Here is a 23,537-nt window from a genome sequence, read left to right as displayed (position 1 = left end):
GATCATACAGTGCAAAGAACTCTCCCATAATTTCCCAAGGACTCACAAAAGCCAGTACAAGGAAGTATCTCAGATGTCCCTGACTCAGAAGAGTGTAATTTATTTAACACCTTATGTAACCATCCCACGCACACAGTTATTCTGCAGTTTATAATGGTAATTCAATTATACCAGATCTGCTGAATCATTAAGCAGTACTAGAAACCTCTCTTAATCTGAAATCCTGGCTTATTCCCCGCCAACTCCCCCCGCCCTCCTGTTCGAGGAATGTGTAGCCTCATAAAGTACAATTGCTTTTAGAAGTTTTAAAGGTGAATGCTCATGAACTTGCATATCTTACTGGTTTGTTGTTACCTGGACAGGGGTGGGATAGCAACAACCTAGTTCCATAATATTTTTATTCTGAACCAGTTGGATGGATGGAGCCAACAGTCCACAGAAACTGCAGTCCTTAGCTGCCTTACTGGGTTTGGAGGAATGGCTAGGGTTACCTTCAAGCAGTGTTGAGTCCCTGAAGCTCTTTTGAGGGAGGACAGACTCACCCTGAAATTTATCTGTGGGTATAAAGATCTTACAGTCTGGCTGGACTTATCTTCAACATTCAGCACCTTCCTGAAGCTGGACACAGAGTTCTGAAAGGCCAGGGAGATGGATCTCAATGTTTCTGGAGGTGATTTCTGGGTTCTTACTGAAGAAGCCATTCTTAGACATCCCCAAGGCCCAAAGAAATCAATGGAAACATGCAGGATTTGAATGTTGCACTGACTGGGCAGCTTAGCAGCATGTGTTCCCTCCTCCCATCAAAAGCCAAAATGTGCCATCAAAGAGGACAGTTCCTTCCTGTGGTTTCTAATTTATGACTTGCAGGCAACAAAGGGAACTTCCTTTCAGGGGAAACTGTTGGGCTGTGTGTGTGTTTGTGTGTGTGTGTGTGTGTGTGTGTGTGTGAGAGAGAGAGAGAGAGAGAGAGAGAGAGAGAGAGAGAGAGAGAGAGAGAGAGAGCGCATGCAGGGGCATAGCTAGCGGAGAGGGGGCCCATGTTCACTCCTCTCTCTGACGACCCCTTGGACTGAGGGAGATAATGAAGAAGATAGGGAAGGGTGGATCTGGGGGCTCGCAGGAGTTGTAGGGTGGGGGTTCTTTGAGCCCATCCTCTCAATTATAGCTATACCTCTGCATGCATGCATGCATGCAGGTTGAAGACCAGGAGGACCACCATAGAGAAAGGTCCTCCTTGCCATGGTCCCAATCTATATCATCCCTCCCAACAACCCCTCTCCCACTACTACTATCGAAAACAAGCATGTAAAGGCCATGCTATGCATGTAATATAATCGTTTGTCTTTGGGAGAGGGGCTTATGGTACCCCAGTACTCCAATCCAGGTTTCTTTTATTGCTGTTCTCTTATTGCAAGTTGGGTCAGTGCATAATTTTTCAACAGCCCTGCAATGTAGTCAGCTGTCAATATTGTAAGTTAGAGGATGGATTGATGCTAGTTTGAATTCCCAGCCAAGAAGTCCCCATACAAAGCATCCTTTTGGTTGCAATAAAGGTTAGCCTAAGCCACCCAATGGCGCAGTGGGGAAATGACTTGACTAGCAAGCCGGAGGTTGCTGGTTCGAATCCCTGCTGGTATGTTTCCCAGACTATGGAAAACACCTATATCGGGGAGCAGCAATTTAGGAAAGATGCTGAAAGGCATTGTCTCCTACTGCATGGGTGATGGCAATGGTAAACCCCTCTTGTACTCTACCAAAGACAACCACAGGGCTCTGTGGTTGCCAGGAGTCGACACTGACTCAACAGCACACTTTACCTTTACTTTACTTATACTGTTCCCACAGATTCCTTCCCAGCCCACATCCGGTGATCAGTTGTACTCAGAAGTCTTGTGCTCCACTGTCTTGCATGTGGCTGTGTTGCACCTTTCAGTGTTAAAAAGTTCAGAATAACCATTTTTTTTCACATGAAATTTGACTTGACTTTAGAAGAGTGGGGACATCTGCCTTTGCTGCTACCTTTTAGTTTTGTGCTGCTGCCCAATCACATCAAAGGTACAACCCTAAATTTGTCCATTGATTTCTATGGGCAGCTCTAATTTCTGTCCTCAGGAGAAAAGGCTACAGAAACTGGAAACTGACCCTGTTTGGCACTCTAGCAATCACAAATCCATGGAGCGGGAGCACTTTGTTTCAGCCTACTTCCCTAGCCTCTCACATATACACCAGAAGAACATTCCTAATAGGGAGAAAAGTTTTTTCATCAGAACATAGGATCATTAAGATGAAGAAGAGGAGGAACCAGAATGTTATATACAAAATTTTTTTTAATGTAGAAGAACACTTTCATTCTGTTACAGAGTCTTGAAAAGGCCCCACTGCATGGCATTTCTGAATGTGCAGTTCAGCTGTTAAGTCCTTATATGTCCCCTTTGAACAAAAGGCCTGGTCCCAACATGCTGAGATATTGCTTCAATTTCAATTTGTCCAGACAGAGTTGACTATGCCCGTCCTTCATTTAGATCTATGGAGCTGAGAAGCAATGGACCTACAGAAACAATACACTGCAGTATGTTTGAGCAGGGGGTGGTGGGGGGGGTGCGGGCAGGAAGGAACTTACAGAATGGCTTAAGTCATGATGCTAATAGTAGAGAAGAACCATTGCTTGTTGTAAGTGTCCTAGGAATGAGTGGTTTTCAAATCTGAAAATGGAACCAATTAGTTTCTTTGACTAATACATGTATTTAAAACTGCAGTTCAGACAAGGTAACAACTCTGAGCTTGGAACTGGCTGCAAATCTGGCTGTGGTTTTATATTGTTTTAAGGTTTTTATTTCCGGTGTTTTAACTTGTTTTATGTTGTTGTAAACTGCCCAGAGAAGAAAGTTTGGGGCAGTGTACAAGTTTGATAAACAAATAAACAAACAAATGTTAGAACTACTTTCGAGTAAGAAGTTTTGGGATGGTGGGGTAGGATGGCCAGCTTCTCAGTTGGCACTGTAGCTGTGCCTCTAACAACAACGTGATGCACACATGTTAGCAGCATGGAAATGTATTTCCATGCCATCAGAAGCTTCACCTGCTGATTTCTGCACAGAAGACAAGTGCTTTCTAAAGGCACAAAATCAGACCAGGCAGGGTCCCCCACCCCTTGGTATGGTCAGCTGATAACCCTGATCGTGGTTTTAGTCTTATGACACAGTTCAAGCATTCCTCCTGTAAATGTAACCGACTCGCAGCACTGTGTTTTCCAAGTACATTGTTTTAAAATTGCAAAAATGTAAAGTCTGAAAATGATTTCAGTGCCTGATTGTTCTCCTCGGATGTTCGAAATCATTGTTGCCTATGCTGTAAGTGAAAGATAAGGTATCTGTAATAAATCAAAGAGAACCTACCATATAATTTAAAGGACACCTATCCTTACAACTTATCAGATAAGTTCAGTAGATAAGAGATATGCACTTTGCATTATCAAAGGTACAGTAGGCCCTTAATGCTCTGCAAAATTATAACCTCCACACCCTGTCCATGGGAGGAGATTCTTAGGCTCAGGAGCATATGGAAGCTGCCGGCAACCCTGGTTCAGCTCGCCAGTGGCACCCTCACCCAGCCACACCCCTTACATCTGACATCAGATGCCAGGGTGTGTGGAGCGCTCACAAATGGAGCCACGCCCCACATTTTCAAGCATATTCTGCCCAGCGCCATCTTTGCAGAAAGGCCGGGAGTGGCTCTCCCTGCCCTTTAAAGCAGGGAGAGCTGCTTTCGGCCTCACTACAAATGCAGTGCTGGGCAGAATATGCTTAAAAATGGGGGGCACGGCTCCATTTGCAAGCACATTACACACCCTGGCATCTGATGTCAGATGTAGGGGGTGTGGCTGTGGCAGGAGCCACGGCCCCTAAGCACGGCAGCCCTAGTTCTATGAACCCTTTTGCGCAATGGTGGCTCTGCCCCTGCTTAGGCTGCATCCCTAATATGCATATATACTTGGACAGAGGTCCCACTGAATTAAGTAGGATTTATTTCTGAGTAAACACACACAGGATTGGGCTGTACATTTGGGTTTTTTGTTTAAACTTGAAGACTTTGCACTCTAAGATTTGTGCCTCTTTAAGCACAGAGGCATGAAACAGCTTGGGGAGTTCTTCATTATGCTTAAAGAAAACTAAATTTGTTATCCATGCACTTTGCCATATGCACTTCCTCACTTTTAGATCTTCACGTGCTACATTTGGAAATTAGGTTGGCACTGAGAAGGAGCAGGGCCTTTTCTGCTGTGGTTCCACAACTCTCTTAGGAGGCTCATTTCACGCAGTCTTTGGGTTTGTTCCAAAATATTGTTAAGATTGTTCTTTCATAAGGCATTTTGAAAGCATAAGGTCATTTTTAAAAAAATGTTATTGTATGGTAGTTTATTCTGTGTGTGTATGTTTTCACATTGGGTTTTTAAAAATCTATTTACGACCCAACTTGTTTTAGAGCGTTGGTTCTATAAAAATGTGCAATAATTATTTATTTACAATTCTCACTTATTGTACATATACCAGGCAGCGATGGATTTAAGCACAAACTAAGTAAGCTAGGGGCCTCACATTATGAGGGCCCTCTGAACACCATAAATGTGAATAAATTTCAAGTTTTACATAACTGATTGAAAAACAAAGGGAAAAGACTCTATAACAGACATTATTCTAAGACAAAAAAATACATATACAGTACAATTATGCATAATTATTTATCATATTGAGTTTATAAATCTGTGTAGAAATAAAATTTATAATGAAATTTTATTAGAGCAGGGCCCAGTTTAGACCAATGCCCATCATCATGGTGGCAGGGGCTGTTTGCTTCTTCAAAGCAACGCTGCTGTAACCATGAGTAGTGTGGGGGAGGGGGATAAGTGATGCGCTGGGGCAGGACCTGTTTTGTAATGTTCTGAGTCCTTTTAAGCTTGATATAATTTAGGGCCACAGCATGTCAGAATACAGCCCTGACACCAGGGCTGCCCCGAAGCCTATTTAGCTGCTTCACATGGTCCAGAGTCCTGCTTCAAGGGTCTTATCAGGGAACACATTTTGCTATAGTGAAGCTGCACTCGTTTCCAGTTTCCTTTTCGGTCTGATTCAAAGTGCTGGACCTTTAAAGTCCCAAGTGGCTTGATTCTAGGATGCCTGTAGGACTACTTTCTCCCCCATGAATCTGCCCTCCCCATAAGAGCATCTAGAGAGGCCTGATAATGAATGCAGCACCCTTGTTGGGGTTCGTCTGGTGATCACACAGAATAGGACCTTCCTGGTGGTGGCATAGCACCCACACTTTGGAATGTTCTTCCACCAGAAATTCAACCAAACCCATCTCTTTACATATTTTGCCAGCTCACATATATTGGGTTTCTTAGGGAGGACTTTGAGCACCTGCTTTGATGTTGTGTTTTATGCAGGCTTTGTAGCTATGCTTCTCTGTTTCTAGCTTTTAACTGTTTCTTTGCACTGAAAGTGCTTGTCGGGATGCCATGTTTCAGTATTTTGTTGTACCATGATGAATATAAACTTTCTCTCTCAGTGTCTGGCCCACAGAAGCAATTCATTCTTTGGTTCACATTTAGCATATTATTATTTTTTTCCTACCAATGGAAAAAAGTATGCCTAGTGCTTAGAATTCCTCAGTTAAACTATGTTTGCCAAATGCATATTTTAGAAGAAAATATAAGGTAATAACGCTAGCACACTAAATCACAACACCCCAAACTACAACCATTGATCTTTTCCATGTGTTAGAGGTTTGGTTAAGGACTATTTAGTCAAATGTTCCTTTGCCTAATGTAGATTTTTCCCCCTCAGAGTATTGGATTTCTGAACCATTGGATTGAATGCATGATGAATTTGGGCTGGAATGATTGCCTTCCGTGTTCCAGTAAGAGGTTTTACTTAGATTGGAGCACTTGCAACCAATCTGTTGAGTGGAGGGGATTATAAAATGTTGCCTTTCTATTTTTCAAGTTCAAAGAATTCAGACCTTAATTGGAGACAGGGCTTAGCCCTGGAACTCATTTTCTTTGCCAAGCTCATAATTCTCTGTTATTTAAAGAAATGTGTGCTATGTCCCTTAGAAGTCCTTCTCTGGCTTCAAATACGTAACAAGATTCGGTTCATGAATGGTCAATGTTCAGGTTGACCAGACTGCTGTGAAGACACGTGTGCCAAAGTTTTAAGTCCCTACTGTTGATGAAACCAACATTGAAACTCTTGTCGATAGTTGTACTGTATGTACCTGAATCCAAGACTAAGTTATTTATTTAATCTATTTATTCATCATATTTATATACTGCCTGATATATACATCTCTAGGTGGTACGCAGAATCCAAGTTATAAAATTAAAACAAAAATAAAGAATTAAAACACTTTCACAAAATAAAAACAATAAAAAACAGCTCACAGAGCAAAACAATACAATTTCACAGACTAAAACAAGTAAACAGTTTAAAATTAATTTTAATGTAAAGCTTTAGAAAATAGGTGTGTCTTAAGGGTATTTTAAAAAGCAATCAGAGATGGAGAAGCTCTTATTTTGACAGGGAGTGCATCGATACCAAATTGACCATGGTGAGTGATTCTGGTCCTTTCCTTTGGGGAGGTTCCAGAAGATGGTGCTGGGAGACCTCTGCTCAACTCCTTGGCCTCTGGGGTCCCGCAAGGCTCAGTATTGTGCCACCTGCTGTTTCTACATGAAACTGCTGGGAGAGGTCATCAGGAGGTTTGGACTGAAGTGTAATCAATATGCAGACATCATATCCTAGGGAAGCAGTGGGTGTACTGAACTGGGGGGCTGGAGACGGTGATGGGCTGGATGTGGGCTAGCAAAATGAAGTTAAATCCAGACAAGATGGAGGTGCCTCTGGTCAGCAGAGAAGCCAGTTGGGATAGGATGATGCAACTAGCTCTTGATGGGTTTGTAGTCCCCTTGAAAGAGCAAGTGTGCAGTTTGGGGGTGTTGCTGGACCCAGCTCTGTTTTTGGATGCTCAGGTGGAGGTAGAGGCCAGGGGAGCCTTTGCACTGCTTCGGCTAGTGTGCCAGCTGCATCCCTTTCTCTAGTAGGCAGTAATTGGCTATGGTTATCCATGCCTTAGTCATGTTGCATCTGGATTACTGCAATGAGCTTTATGTGGGGCTGCCCTTGAAGAATATTTGGAAACCAGTTGGTGCAGAATGCAGCTGCCAAGGTTTTTTCTGGAACTGCTCACTCGGACTATATTACACCTATTTTGAAAGAGCTGCACTGGCTGCCAATTTGTCTCCATATCCAATTGAAGGTGCTGGTTTTAACCTTTTAAAGCACTTAACAGTTTGGGCCCTAGATACCTGAAGGATTGTATGCTCCCAAGGGTTTCTGCCTGCCCAACAAGGTTGTCAGAGAGGCCTTTGCTCCATGTGCCAATGTTGAGAGGGGCTAAATTGTTGTGCAAATAGGACAGGGCCTTTTCAGTTGTTGCCCCCAGGCTCTGGAATGCAGCCTGGGAGACCATTGAATGCCTGGGAGACAATTGAATGCCTGGGAGACCATTGAATGTCTGCTCTTTGACATCTGTGGCTGCTTTTTTAAAAAAATAACCAAAGTCCTTTTTATATGTTCAGGCTTTTACCCTTTAGAGGCTGCCAGGTCTCTCAGCTCTCCTGCTTCTGTTTGTCTTTTCTATGGTTGGTGTTTTTTTAAAAATGTGTTATGGGTTTTTACTGCCTAACTGAATTTAAGATTTTAAATCTTAAATTTTAAAATTTAAATCTTAAATGGAGTTTTATTGTATTTTAACTTTTGTAAACTGCCTTGGGATGCCAAGAATGTGGCAATAGCCTAGAAGAGAAGAAAATGGTGAGATGGTTCTTGGAGGAGGCAGTGGCAGCAGCAGAGTTACTATTAAGCAAGTGAAGGCACCTTAGCAAACTTTGGGGATTGTCAGTGGGCCCTTAAAGGACCCCAAGGCCTTCAACAACTGCCCAACTTTGGATGTTGGCCCTGAGCCCACCATCTGTCTTTCACTACTCCATAAGCACAGACTAGCTGCGCAAACTTGGGCAAATCTTTCTGGTGAGCTATTGTGCATTCTAGGAAGGCTTGAGTCTCAAGACCTCTTATTTTAGAAACTTGCCACCAATTTGATAGGGCAGACTTCACCCAAAATTCCTTCCTTCCTATCCTCAATTGTATCTTGGAAAGTAGCAGATTTAGTAGACCTTTGTACAACTTGGTGGACATAAAAGGAAAGGGAAAACTGTAGCTAATCAGAACTGGAGACTTGGGAGGTTTGGGTACTACTCCTGTCCTTTTTCATGAATAACAAATACATTTTACATTTAAATTGGCATGAAAACCCTATAAGACACATGGCACCATTAACTATATGTGATATTGGAGAAATGTCTGGCAGTTATGCTGGTGGTTGCTCTCCACTGTATAGTAATATATTCCTTTGCTTCCAGACCTGTAAAGATGATGGTCTTTGTTTCACAAATTGTTTTTTAAAGCCGGGGAAATCTGTGATATTTGATTCTAGGTCCGTTACCATGAGAGTCTCCCCACTCCCGCCTGCCTTCCTTATTGTAAAGTGTATTATTTGATAGGCATGCAAGGAGGTCGAAGATAAGAGTGGGGATATGTGTAATGCTGATTGCAAGGCAATGATTGTTCCTTAAGGGAGGGGAAAGAAGTAATGTTTCCCTTTGTAATTCCTAGGGGGGAGAGAGTATCTGGGATATATTTTCCAGGTGGACATTTGCAAGTATCCCAAACAAAATCTGTTGCCTTAATCTCCTTCTTAGCTTTCTGATGGTAATTCTCTTGCCCCAATGGCAAAGCAGTTCAGGAAGATAAGGTGAACAAGACAGTCAGGCTCACATAACAGGCATGCAGAACAATATTTTAGAAAATGTTCTTTTTACAGTTTCATTTTTCAGTTACTATCTTCTGCAAAGCTCTAGTTTTGTCACTGCATTTACTAGCACCAACTCATATGCTGTTAATCAAATGCATTCAGCACTGTTCGGCATTTCTGTATATTATTTGGGTTATGTTTTTATCACAAGATCAGGGCACAAACGGTGAAGGTTTCTGAGATTTAAGTTAACTAGTTTATTGTGGCTTGCTACACTTTACTGGAATAACATCTGTTAGAAAATAAAAATCAAACCAACCCCCACTGTCAAAAAGTAAGAAGAAATGCCAAGGGGTTCTCTAATGAATGAATAATTTAAAAGTAACCCAGTTTTTGTAGAAATATGAAAAACATTTTACATAACATTTTCAAAAGTAAATGTTCCAGAAAATCCACAGTATTTAAACGTTTCCATTAGCAATAGTTTTCTCTGAGTCAAATCCTCCATTCATAGTGGTGTACGTTGATGTTGGCGTCGATTCTGGTTCATTATCTGCGTCTGTAAAGTCTTGCTTTCGATCAGCAAAATACTTTTTGTGGAGCATGTAGACTAAGGAATAAGAATAGCAAGATATGTCAAAGGCAGGAATTGTGGTAGTAGGCAAGACTAGAGAAGCAAATTCCACTCAAACATTTATTTTGTTTCCTGATATAAACATTGCAACAGAAAAGTTATCCTGGGTAACTAAAGTCCAGCAGGCTTTACCACAGGATTAAGAGGGGTGTAATACTCAGAGTTATGAGGCATATCAGATATTTCAAATTTGCCCAAAAACTCAACGTAAAAAGTGGAATTTTGAAATTTGGCTAAGCTCCAATTAGGGGTGTGCAAAGAGGTTTGAATCTGAAGCAGTTTGATATTGAACCAGTTCAGTTCGAAGGTTTGGTGTCAAGCCAAACCATCCCCAGTTCAGCTCAACCCCACCCCCCAGTTTGGGGCCAGGTCATGACCTAGGCCATGCAGCATCCCATTGCGCAGGCGCAGAGGTCTCCAAAATGGCCACCGCACCAGAGAATAGGCCCGGAAAAGGCTGAAGATGACCGAAACAGGTAATTCTTGGGAAAAGGAAGGCTGGCAGGGGGAGGGGGAACCTCCACAGACCCCTCCACCACCTTGGAAAAAGCCCCCCAGAGGGGGTAAGTTAACCCTTAGATTTTTTTAAAAAAATGTCCGAACCCCACAACCCCCAACCAAACAGGGTTTAAAGGGGGCCAAACTGGCCCAGTGCAGTTTTGAGCTATGAAAAATCTGAATGGTGTATGGAGTGCTCCTTGTTAGCTCACAGGTACTTTAATTTAAATCTGCTCGATATGTGAACACACAACTGCCCTTCCAAAGTCAAATTGCCATCCGGCAGGGCTCCTGGTGTATCAGGAAAGAGTTGATCTTTTTAAAAAGCTGGTTGTCCATTCAGGACAGACGTCCTAGTCCTTAGCAAGCAATGATCTACTTGCAGGGTGTGGCCTCAGCCTGTTTGTGTGTTTGTGTGTGCACTAGAGAACAGTTTGCAGTAGCAATATAGTCAGCAACTTGGCTTGAAAGTAAGATCTCAGTATGCTGTTTGCTTTGGGGAACTAATGCTGCTGTACAGACAAGTGCTGAACACATGAGCATATGAAGTTGTGTTAGGCCATTAGTACATCTAGCTCAGTCGTATTGTCTATAATGATTGACAACATCTTTCCTTAGACAATGATCTTTGCCAGTCCTGCCTGGGGATGCTAGGATTGAGGCTGGAACATTATAGACACACACAGACTCAGCTTGAATGTCTGTCAATAAACAGATTTTACAAAATGTCTGCAGTGTCTTTGATTACAAGGAAACAGACCTGGAAAGAGGCCTGTTTTTCATGACTATTTTTCATGCCTTTTTGTAATAAAAGGTAGGTTTAGGAATCCATTAGTTGATCTGTATTCTATTGCATGCTCTTCCTGCATATTAAATTGTTAAACCATAAATTGCTAAACCCTGGTAATTTATCACTTGCAGAAATTAAATTAAATTAGAACACATGCACAGCAATCGCAGATATTGTCATTGATCCTTAAAAATAAGTAAATTAACTCAGAATATTCTTCCTGTAGTAACAGCAGCCCTACACATTTTTCAGAGTCTGTTAAAGGTGTAAACCTGATCACAGGATTGTGAACCTTCTGCCATTAGGCCTTGGAAATAATTGCCTTTTATCAGCAAGAACAAGTGTGCAATAATCAGATTTAAGCTGGGACTCAAGGGATGAATCCATCCCGATTAAGCGATCATTGCTTAAACGGAGTTAACCCAGTCCAGGTGCTGTGTATGCATGTGGTGCAGACACCAAGTTTCACAATGGTGAGGAATGCTCTGTGTGAACAATAGAAATGAGCTCATTGATCATTTCCAGACATGAAAGAACAGGGGCAACCTCTCCTTGTGCAGTGGAGGCTAATGGAATCTTGGCTTGTGACCAATGTAGTGCTTTATTTCAAGGTCTCATCCATTTGCACAATCAACAGCTGTGCAGACTGGGCAAGAAAAGGATTAATCCAGCTGGACGTTGATGCTGTGTGGGTCAATGACCACACCTGCAGCCTAAAATTAACATTAAAAGCATCCAACCTTAAGATGAAACGACAGCTTTGGAAAGTCCTTAACCCAAGCCATGGCTTGAATGTCCACATGCACAGGCAAACCATGGTTTCAAACAACTTGTCTACCTTGGTTTGCTGCTGGCTCTGCTCTCCTATCTCTAGGCGCAGTGACCTTTGAAAGTGCAGCAAGAGCTGTAGTTATGCTGTGTCAGTTTAGACAACATGCTGACAATATGCTGGTCAGTTAACACCAGCATTGTCATTTGTAAGGCTGCTTCCAACTGTGGCTTTGATTCTGGTTTGTTGGATTGCAAACAGTGGCTTCTCAATTCATTACCCATATGGGTTAGCATTTGCCCATATTCTGTTTATTTTGTTGCAAAAGAGCAAAAGGACTCCAGATTTGCTACTGGGCAATTTTCATGTGTGATCTGCACTATGATAACACTCAGGCTTATTAGGAACATAGAAAGCTGCCTTATACTGAGTCAGGAGAGGAGAGCTGGTCGTGTGGTAGCAAGCATGACTTGTCCCCTTAGCTAAGCAGGGTCTGTCCTGGTTGCATATGGATGGGAGACTTGATGTGTGAGCACTGTAAGATATTCCCTTCAGGGGATGGAGCTGCTCTGGGAAGAGCGTCTAGGTTCCAAGTTCCTTCCCTGGCATCTCTAAGATAGGGCTGAGAGAGATTCTTGCCTGCAACATTGGAGAAGCCGCTGCCAGTCTGTAAAGACAATACTGAGCTAGATAGACCAATGGTCTGACTCAGTACATGGCAACTTCCTATGTTCCTGTGTTCCTAGACCTTTGGTCCATCTAGCTCAGCATTGTCTACATTGACGGGTGGCGGCTCTCCAGGGTTTCAGGAAGCAGTCTTTCCCAACCCTACCTGGAGATGCCATGGAGTGAACCTGGGACCAACTTTATTTAAAGCTACTACTTAGCTATGGCCCCAATCCCTAAGGCAGGGGTTCCCAACCTGTGGTTCTCTGGATGTTGCTTCACTACCACTCCCATCATCCCCAGCAACAACTTATTGTGGCTAGTGATAATGGAAGTTGTAGTTCAGCAATATTTGGACTACCACAAGTTGGGAACTCCTGCCTAAGGAGAATATTATACAGCAGACAGTGCTTACATGTAGTCATCCATCCAAATGCAAACCAAGGTCAACCCTGCTTAGCAAAGGGATAATTCACACTTGCTAGTGCAAAACCAGCTCTCAAAAATTGCTGACCATAGATTAATTTTTATTAATTAATCAGTGATCAGTATTTCTACTGTTCACTCAATAAGGACATAAGAACAGCCCTGTAGGATCAGATCGAGGGCCTATCTAGCCCAGCATCCTGTTTCACACAGTGTGGCCCACCAGATGCCTTGGAGAAGCCCACAGGCAAAGAGGTGAGGGCATGCCCGCTCTCTTGCTGTTGCTCCCCAGCAACTGATATTTAAAGGGATCTTACTCTGAGGCTGGAGATGGCCTATAGCCCTCAGATTCATAGCCATTGATAGACCTGTCCTCCATGAATTTGTCTAAGCCCCTTTTAAAGCCACCCAAAGTAGTGGCCATCATCACATCCAGTGGCAGAGAATTCCCTAGATTCTCTGTGCACTGTGTGAAAAAGTACTTCCGTTTGTTAGTCCTAAATTTCCTGACCAAATAATCAGGAGTGATCAGTATAAATATTTCTGCTTTTTGATCAAATTTTAAAAAGCAGTTCGTAAGAAACTGCAATACTTGTGGTTCTTCTAAGAGCCAATATGAGGTAATGGTTTGAGTGCAGCCTAACCTACATCACAGGGGTTGCTGCGAGATTAAAATGAGTGAATGGAGAACGGTATGCTGTCCTTTGCTCCCTGAAGGAAGGGTAGAACATAAAGAGTTTCCTGAAGGGAAAGATTAGCTGGGGACATGTGGCTTACCTCCCAGAAATATTGCTGCAAAAGCTATCTGGAAAATACTGTAAATGAGAGGGAAAGTAAACATCAGTGACAGTTGCTCAGGGCTAAAGGAGAGCTGCACAATCGTCGTACACAGCTGAGTGTTCTGCATCCCTGTTTCCAGAGCCACAGTACGACATCTGAAAGAGAGAGTATTGTTGTTGTTTTTTATAGAAAATGTTAACATGCAATGTACACCACATACACAGACTTGTACCAGCAACATCCTTGTGATTATCATTCCATGTAAAAAATGACTAAAATTTCTAGGTGCTGCGCAGCAAGTTTTAAAGAAGAGAATATCTGCCTGGAGGCTCACAATCTAAAATGGACTGCCTCAATAGGATGGGCCAAGAAGTGGATTGGGAAGGGTGGGGAGGGCTTGGATTCATTTTTTGGTGAGTTTCCTATTCATTAAACCATAAGAACATAAGAACAGCCCTGCTGGATTAGGCCCAAGGCCTATCTAGTCCAGCATCCTGTTTCACACAGTGGCCCACCAGATGCCACTGGAAGCCACAGGCAGGAGGGCATGGCCTCTCTCCTGCTGTTACTCCCCTGCAACTGGTACTCAGAGGCATCCTGCCTTTGAGGCTGAAGGTGGCCCACAGCGCTCCGACTAGTAGCCATTGATAGACCTTCCTCCATGAAGTTATCCAAACCCTTCTTAAAGCCATCCAGGCTGTCACCACATCTTGTGGCAGAGAATTCCACAAGTTTATTATGCATTGTGTGAAAAAGTACTTCCATTTGTTGGTCCTAGATTTGGCCTTTTTCACAACTGCCGCACATTGAGTCGACACTTTAACGAGCTGTCCACCACGACCCCAAGATCCCTCTCCTGGTCAGTCATCGACAGCTCAGATCCCATCAGCATATACTTGAAGTTGGGGTTTTTCGTCCCAATGTGCATCACTTTACACTTGCCAATACTGAACTGCATTTGCGTCCCAATGTGCATCACTTTACACTTGCCAACACTGAACCGCATTTGCCACTTTGTGGCCCACTCCCACAGTTTGGAGAGATTCTTTTGGAACTCCTCACAATCCGTTTTGGATTTCACTACCTGAAAAAGTTTGGTATCATCTGCAAATTTGGCCACCTTGCTGCTTAACCCTGCTTCTAGATCATTTATGAATAAATTAAAAGGCACTGGTCCCAGTACTGATCCCTGGGGGGGGGATCTTACTTCCTACTTCCCTCCATTGTGAAAACTGTCCATTTATGCCTACTCTCTGTTTCCTGTCTTTCAACCAGTTAGCAATCCACACATGTACTTGTCCCCTTATCCCATGACCACTAAGTTTCCTCAGGAGTCTTTGATGAGGAACTTTGTCAAAAGCTTTTTGGAAGTCCAAGTATACTATGTCAACCCACAGCAAGATGGACCTTGTTTGGTGAGTGGGATGGTGGTGGTGAATGTCAGTTCTTTTAAGAATCTGAAGTGAACTTCCCTCCTGAGCCATTTAGCTCCCAATTGCTATCTTCTCACCCGCATCCTCAATACACATCTTGAAACTGGCCATGTTAAACCTTGAACCCGTTAAGTGCTGTACACTATTATGCCACAGGTAGCTTCAGCTAGACCTGATCTGGGGCTGATTACATGATGCATGAATGTGTGACTGGTATTTTAGAGCATCAGTGTATTTTGTTTTGGCATATGTTGCAGAACAGAGAGAGAGCAGAAACATTAAGCTGCAGACACAGCCATCAGTAGCCTTCCAGAATTCACATTGTATTGTCATCCCACAGAGGTACCTCATTTGTGCTCAAACACCTTTATGCATATTTGAGGCTTAGGAACCTAGGAAGCTGCTTTCTACTGAGTTAGACCTTTGGTCCATCTAGCTCAGTATTGCCTACACAGACTGGTAGTGGATTCGCCAATATTTCAGGCAGGAGTCTCTTTCAGTCATATCTTGGAGGTGCCAGGGAGGGAACCTGGTACCTTTTGCATGCAAGCATGCAGATGCTCTTCCCGGAGTGGTGTCATCCCTTAAGGGGAATATCTTGGGGAATAATCACATTCAATAGTCTCCCATTCAAATGCAAACCAGCATGGACCCTGTTTAGCAAAGGGGACATGTAATGCTTGCTACCACAAGATCAGATCTCCTCCATGTACAGGTTACTTGTACTTCTGTACTTGCTGTGTCTACTGGCCTTTGTAGATTTCGCACTGACTGTACAAACTAATTAAATGCCCTTGGATAATCACTGAGTGGCTTCTCAATAACATTTGAGTGTTGAAGCCATTAATTATCTCCTGGGAATGTTGGAACAGACTGGCTTGTGCACTGCACCAGATAGCTGGATGAGAAACTTGCAAAATGCAGCTACAGTGGACTGCTAAGAAACCTGATGCAATAGTTGAAAGGTATAGCTAGAGATCTATGGCTGCACAAGAACTGTGCCAGAAATTCACAAAAATGAGATATAACTTGCTTTATTCTGAATGTTTCAAAACTTTGTCACTATGTTAGTAAACAGAACTGCACAACCTTTTCCTTATAGCATGAGTCTGTCTGTCCCAAGTCTGGGAAAACAGAAGGTTATTTTTAAAAATTCTTTTATTCCATATATCTTTGCCCATCCTATTTGAATATGAAATGCTGAAAACATGGCATTTTTGATGACAACCGTATTAGCAATGCATTTGTCAAACATCTTGAGTCTGGGCCAAATTTGCAAATGCTTGGAATGAGGTATAACAAACATCATTTTCATGTTTGTGTTCAAAGAAGCAGAGAATATGGAATAATGGCTTCTGCTTCATGAATCTTGGTGTAACTACTATAATTGAAAGTCTGTGCCGGAAAGGTCAGGGTGTGTATGAAGCTGCCTTGCTGAGCTAGACCACTGACTATCTAGCCTAGCCTAGTGCTAGCCTAGTTTTCTAATATTAGTAATAAATTACTATAAGTTTATAATAATAATAACAATAAATATATTAGAAGTAATAATAAAAACTAGAGAGTGACTAGAAATAGGAGAGTGACTAGAAGTCATAACCATAAAAGCTGGCTTACATTCTGTACAGATCCCAGTCAATGTAAGAAAGAGGCATGGGCACTGCTTCTCTGAGCCCCTGTAAATCATGCCCACACAGCTTCCAAAGGTGGGGCTGTTGCATGCCTATTATGCATTGCAAAAAATATAGTTCTTCTGCTACTCTCATTGGGAATGCAGACCTATACGGAATATAAGCGGCTCTTTGTAGACATAAAAACCAGTTTGTGGCTCTTTGATAGTTAATAGAATTCTGACGAGTTTATTGCAACTAGCTAACGCTTTAAAAGCATTTGTAGATCTGGTTATAATCTCTTCTGACAGAAAGAGAGGAGAAAATATGAAGAGCAGTGCAAGCTTTACCTGTGCCAGGGCTGGCCAGCTACACGAGCCAGGAAAAATCCAAGAGAATAGCCAGCTGCTGGAAAGATGGTCCCGATGATCCAGAGTTGAGGAGAAATTGTCCAAGACCCTTTGTACAATATTCCTCCAACCACAGCTATGGCCACAATAAGAACTGCACCACTAATGGAACCAACCTGAGGGAGGAATGATAATTTACAGTGGTTTGATGTATTGGTCACTCAGCCTTCCTTCACCAAGGATTTAAACAACAGAAATGCTGGCCCTGAACTCTCCCATCCCACTGTGGTGGAAACAGAGCAGATCAAATATTTGAAGCAGGCCAATGCAGGTAGCAGAGTTCGGGGGTACCATTAAAGGGCTACATGTTGTAAAATATTTTTGTTTTTATATTATATGTTTTTACCAAAATGGAGTTCCTGTCTTACACACCAAAAAGCCTTGTGCTGTCTTGAACTTGAATAAGGAGCAGTGAATGATGTGAGGTAACCCTTCTTTGCCTACTGCTTTCCTTTGGGGTTTTGGGAGCTCTCTGATGACCATAATTATTTGTGTTCTTAGAATGGAACACTCTTACCCCAAGCCCTCAAGGTTAGATAGGTCAGAAATCCAAGCAACTAAATCAATGCTAATTAACTAATTAGTGCTAATTACTCACTAGCAAAGGGACAGATTGCGCCAATGAAACTGCACCACCTTAAATTTCCCTAGGAATAATTGAAGAAGTATCCAAAGGCTTTAAATCTTACCTTGAGTACGATTTTAGCTATTTTGGGCCATCGGTGCTTGAAAAAGATTCCAAAGGAAACAGGGATGACAAGAGCCACCAGTGAAATGCCTGGATAAGAAAAACCAGCTAGATTGGGCAGAGATCTACTAGGTTGAGAAAAATGGAGAATGAACACTGAGATGTTGGATTAATCAGGCTTGGGTCAATCAATTTCTGTTCCCAGCCTCTTTCACACAACAGAGCTTCGCATTTCGAACAATGGACTATTTGTCCAACTATATTTTTTATCTCGCTCCTGCTCCAAGGATCTTGAGGCTCCCTATGTGTGAATTTCCCTGAGGCGTAGGTTAGGCTGATAGAGTGTGTATGGTTCAACAGGGCAGCTGAAGGAGCTACAAGCCAGAGAAAGTCTCCCTGGAGCTTTTCACATGGGGCTTTTGAAGCCCTTTAACTTGCATCTCCTCCGGAATGGAGGGTGTGTGTTCACATATTAGCTAGATTTGCCCTGAAGTCCCCACGAGTTATTGGGGAACAGTTCACCCACAATTCGGGGTATTCACTGCGTGTTAGAGTGTAGCTTGATTTCTATCTGGGCTAAAAACCATCCACTATTTGCAGTGCTTTTTGGGGACAACATTGAGTTTGCAATAAAGCTTCCGTGTAAACTCGTAGTAAAACCTGCTGTGCGTAAAAGTCCCTGGTGAAGTGACCCTGGTGAGAGAATCCAGCATTCTGTCTACAGCATCATGCTGGCTCTCTGTTTAGTAGCCTGGCTGCATAATCTTGGTCCTTTGTGTAGTTATATGGTCACTCCTAACAAAAGCACACTTTTCTACATGTTAGTAATTGTCATTCTCCGATGTGTCACTAAACATTCTTTTGACAGTGCCACTAAACATTCATTTTGGTCTCTGATTGCTTCTCTAGTAGACACTAATTTAAAGTTTCTTTCCTTCTGTGAGATTGTAGGTCTTTGATTTGCAGGGAGGGGAAGGCTTATAACTTTTTGGAAGTGGAGCTAGTGGAGCTGGTTCTCACAATCAGATGTAATTGGGAGGAGTGGCTAGTTGAGATTCAGGAACCACACACATACCTGCCAACATATCCCTATTTTCCCATTCACCTGTCAGGTATGTATGCATGCTCCCCATAATGGAACATGTGAGTGGTCGAAATGTATGCATTGGTCTCGGAAGTGACTGTGTTCAAGAGGCAATCCTGATCACTCAGTGTGGGGAGCTGACCTCCACCACCCTAGAACAAATCTCAGATCACCGATCTGGGTTGCTAGTGTCGACCGACCAATCAGAATGGCTTCTTGCACATGATCACTTCCCTGTTCTCCACCTGACATTTCTACCACTCATATGACCCGTTATTGGGAGCATGAACATCTCCTAAATCTTGCCTGGCTTCTCTTTCCACTTATATCTGAGCACCAGCCTAGAGAGTCATCCCATTGTGTGTTACCTTATGACTACAGTATAACTCTGCATGTTACCTTATAACTAGAATGGTATAGATTTGAAGGCAATTTTGGATTTAAACACAACTAAACCCAACTACAAGCTTGCACTGGCGATTTAGTTGAAATCTAGCCCTTCCCCAGTACTCCTTGGCCTTCATTGCCCTCATTAGGGATGGTCAGTTACCTTATTTTAGTGACAGGAAAAGCAACAACTAGCAGAATGCTCTTGTCAGAGGTAAAAGGTTAGTGCAGAAGACATTAATCTATGCACCTGACATGTTGTCTGTGATGTTCTTCAGCAGTAGTTTCCCATCTGGTTTGTTTGCACTAGATGACTAATAGACAAACTGATTCATTCTGTATCCATTGTGGCGGTATTGTCAGTTAGTATGAACTTCCTGCTAGTGAAATCTAAGGACACACCTCTATATGCTTGCACAGATTTCTTCTATGCATCATCTCCACACCTTGAGATTGCAGCCATGGTTACTTGTTTTATGTGGATGAATAATTTATTTATTATTTATTCATTCAATTCCATTGGCCACAAGCTGCACAAATAATCTCATTGGTCAATCAATCAATCATCTTTATTCGGTCCATTGACCAGCAAGAATCTTATTGGTCACCAGCCTGTCCTTAAGGGTCAAGGGAACAACATTTTCACTACATCTGCTTGCACAATGAATTGTTAACATAAACATACTTTATCCATTATAATAGGAAGGGCTGTGTGAAAAGAAAACTTGGCCATTGCCTTCTATGTGAGATGTCAAGTGCTTTTTATCTGGCGTGAACAGCTAACTATCCTTTGGATCAACCTTAGAAGAGAATGCAAGCTGCCTAAATTTCAGAGCCTGACCAACACTATGCCCATGCAAGCAAACAAGTGTGTAGTGTTAGCATCTGCACTTCTGAAGGAAAGCTACTCAAAGGCAGGGGGTGCTATTTTTACTGTTCCCCTCTTCCCTTGTAAGTGCTCTTTGTGACCTGGAAGTCACAATCATGCCCACAGGGTTTGTGAGTTCAGTACTTGTCTTCAAAGGGCAGTACTGAATGCTAGTAGGGTTCTTTCATGTGATTTTGACTTCTTGCCATCAGGAGTCCAAATCATGTTGAGGAACCCTCTCTGCTTTCAGTGCTGCTATTTGCAGACAAGTACTGAATGTTCAGATGTCCAGAGGGCAAGGGCCTTGTGGCTTGCCAGCATATCGCTATTCCCTGTGTGGGAATAGAATGTGAGGAGTTTATATCTGCATAATTTAATTTAATAGAAGATATAGAGCTATTGCGCCCAGACCACTGAAGATGTGAGACAAATGTAATGGGTATAGAGAGGGCACAACTTTATTGAATGATTTACACAGATGGGGATTGGTGCTCCACCCACTACAGTATGGTTTCTAGGGTCATGCTACCAGCAGAGTGAGCCTGTCCTATAATGACTTGGGTGGCACACCTTGGCTCCAGGCAGCCACGTAGCCCTAGGGGTTGAGGTTGCCCTTCCTAGCTGACCTAATGCCAGGTCTGCCAGCAGCATCACTCGCTCTTTCAGGAAGATGTTGCTACTGCAGACTGGAGTATAAACTCCCTGCCAGAGCACCCTGAGCCATAGAGGGGCTGTGGGTCCTCCTTTCACTAACCGCATGCCTAAGATGCTCACTAGCCTCAAAGTTGATATGAACAACTGCACTGTACCTGCCATAGCATGGGACTAACCTAGCTTGGTATCTTCCTCCACCCATTACCCCTGAAACAACATGGCCAATCCCTGCTGTAAGTCATTTAAGAGGATGGTTTGTATTTCCAGATGTGCCCTATAAGCCCAACTGAAAATAGAGGAAACTGACATTCATACTTGCCTCTGTTTTTCAGATGGGTGATGACATCATCACTGTAGTAATGCCATGTATCATCCTTTTTAGAATTCCTCCAAACGCTGTGGCCCTTCCACAGTGTGGAGTATTTGCTCCAGCTCTGCAATGGAGCATGAGGGCAGTGGGACCTGATTGGTCTCTGGGCTCTTGGGGGTTGAGCCAACTGATAATGTAGCTGTATTCATATGGGCTGCAAGCTCAGAACCTTGGCGTAGTTTGGTTCTGAAGGCTATATGGTTTCCTGATGCATCATGGCTGAACTAAGACCCATGGCGTACTACAGTCTTACAATGCTATATGCATTTTGATGAAGTGATATTGCCACTGCGGCATGGGCCTTGAGGGTGGAACTAAGAACCATTCCATACTGTAGCCTGACATGCCATATGCGTTTCTGATGGACTGATGGGGCCACCGTGGCGTCATGGATGGGCCTTGAGGCCGGAGTAAGACCCATGGAGTGCAGCAGTCTCAAAATGCTCCATGCGTTCCTGCTGAAGTGATGTGGACACTATGGCATTTGGATGGGCCTTGAGGGTGGAACTAAGAACCACGGCATACTGCAGTCTGACATGCCATATACATTTGTATGGGGTGGATTAAGTTTTTTACTGCCCATAGGCAAAAAGGCCTTTGCTGCCCTTTTACCTTGAACAAAAAAGGTTTGCCTTTTTAAAATTAAGGTAAAAGGGGGGGGGACTTTATCCTCACCCCCTCCACCCTTGCTGCAGCCACCGCCGCCCACAGAGAGGGGCGACAAAATTCGAGGAGGGGCAAAATTCGCTGCTCCTCAAATTTTGCCACCATAGGCAAATGCCTACTCTGCCTCTCCGTTAATCCACCACTGCCACCGTCGGGTCATGAATGGGACTTGAGGGCAGAACGAAGACCCGTGGAGTACTGCAGTTGAAATGCTATATGTGTTTTTGATTAACCAATGTGGCCACTGCGGCGTGACAGATGGGCCTTGAGGGCAGAACTAAGAACCAGGGCAGACTGGAGTCTCAAAATGCTCTGAGCATTTCTGATGAAGTGATGCAGCTACCATGGTGTTGTGGATGGGCTTGAGAGTGGAGCTAAGAACATTGGCATAGTGCAGTCTGAAGCATTGCGTTGCGTGCATTTCTGGTGAAGTGCCTTGATCACCGCAGCATCCCACATGACCCTTTAGGACTGAACCAAGAACTTGGTTGGTGTGCTGCAGGCCCTGGGTACTGCGAGGCTTGCCCGGGTGCAGACGGTGGGGGCCTTCTAAGTGTCTGGGGGCTTTCAAGTGGGGCTGTGATCTGCCTAGGAACACTGCTTGGCTGGGGCTAATGGAGGAAAAGATGTAGGAGTTCAGGGATGGACATCTTTTCCTGATGTCCATACTGCTGACTATGGGAGGCCTGTCCCACCAAAATGCCACACCATCTTCTATTTGCTGTGTGGTCTAGAAGCCTCTGTAGGCTGACACAGTTTACACATCTGGACTGAGGGAATGGGAAGAAGTGAAGTAGCAAGCATGCTCACTACCAGGCTCCCAAACAAGAACCATAGATGTATAATGATATAAGGCAGCTTAATAGCTCATTGGTATTGTGGACAAATGGCCAAAATGGTTATCACCAGTAGAGGAAAAACGTGACTTACCAATGCTGTCATAGGGGATTAAAATGGAGTCATAGTCTGTCCAAATTCTGGTATAAACAAGGAGGCAAAGTGGCATCATCCCCATGGCCAGGAGGGTTGAACATGTTGTCATACTGACGCTGCAAAGGAATTGGTTAGGGTTACATTTCATATCATACTAATGACTATATATTTTATTGGCAAATCCATAGTTATAGACTGCAGATAGCAGAGGCTTATGTTGCTTCCATGGACCTGTGGTGGAATGTCACACAAAGTGGGTCTATGACTAATTGGGTCTTGCCATATCACGTTCTCAGTAGTACCACTCACACTATAGCAAGGGCAGAAGAAGTCTCTAGCAAATGAAATAACTCCCAGAGACTATGAGTCCATGCTCATGACTGGAGAGTGGGCTCAGGCAGGGCAAGGGGAAGAAGCCGTGCAAAGTTTACCTTCCACGGAGACAATCCCGTCCACATTGCTGGATGGCCAGATCGGCTGCCCAGACGTTTGCCAGCTGCTGCTGGTAGCAGGGAACTCCCATAATGCACTGTGCGAGTACATGGTGCATTATGGGGAGCCTCCCAATGCTGGTCGGGAGGCTACTTGTGTGTAGGTCATGCATGAAGCCGCGGCATAGGCACACAAGCATTTAGGCCACTTTTGGGGTGCCCTCTTGCCCCAAACCCAGGCTATGAAGAGGGCTCTCTAAGTGGGATTTCTGCCATGCCACCAGTAAGAGCTGTGTAGCTCTTGGCGGTACACATGTGTACACACCGGGGGCAGACAGGGTCTCATCTTCCCTTTTCTCCCTAGAGCCCACTGCACCTTGCTATGCCCCTGGTCTAGAGCCAGCAAATCAATCAATCTATCTATCTATCTATTTGTTTATACTCAGAACCACCCCCATGCAGCCAAGACACAGTAGAATATAATTAATAGTTGAAATGACAATAATGTGCTTAAAGCACATCTTTTCAAAATAGGCCCATTAAGTACTTGCCAGACGGGCAAAAAAAGG

At 43.4% G+C, this 23,537-nt stretch overlaps 1 protein-coding gene across 3 annotated transcripts in view; it reads right to left on the bottom strand.

The window, feature by feature from the left end:
* Nucleotides 1–9,104: 9,104 nt before the first annotated feature.
* Nucleotides 9,105–23,537, bottom strand: part of SLC10A2 (solute carrier family 10 member 2) — a 31,422-nt gene continuing 16,989 nt past the window's right edge. For all 3 annotated transcript variants that reach the window (XM_053304914.1, XM_053304915.1, XM_053304912.1), the window contains 5 exons: nt 22,535–22,653; nt 17,577–17,665; nt 16,828–17,003; nt 13,432–13,589; nt 9,105–9,481 (listed from right to left, as the gene is read on the bottom strand). In XM_053304914.1, the coding sequence (XP_053160889.1) occupies nt 9,333–9,481; nt 13,432–13,589; nt 16,828–17,003; nt 17,577–17,665; nt 22,535–22,653 (691 nt within the window). In that variant the 3' untranslated portion in view covers nt 9,105–9,332. The remainder of the gene's footprint in view (nt 9,482–13,431; nt 13,590–16,827; nt 17,004–17,576; nt 17,666–22,534; nt 22,654–23,537) is intronic.

Source organism: Hemicordylus capensis, chromosome 3 (assembly GCF_027244095.1).
Source record: "Hemicordylus capensis ecotype Gifberg chromosome 3, rHemCap1.1.pri, whole genome shotgun sequence".
In the NCBI taxonomy this organism is placed as follows: Eukaryota; Metazoa; Chordata; class Lepidosauria; order Squamata; family Cordylidae; genus Hemicordylus; species Hemicordylus capensis.
This window is presented reverse-complemented; position numbering and strand designations above follow the sequence as displayed.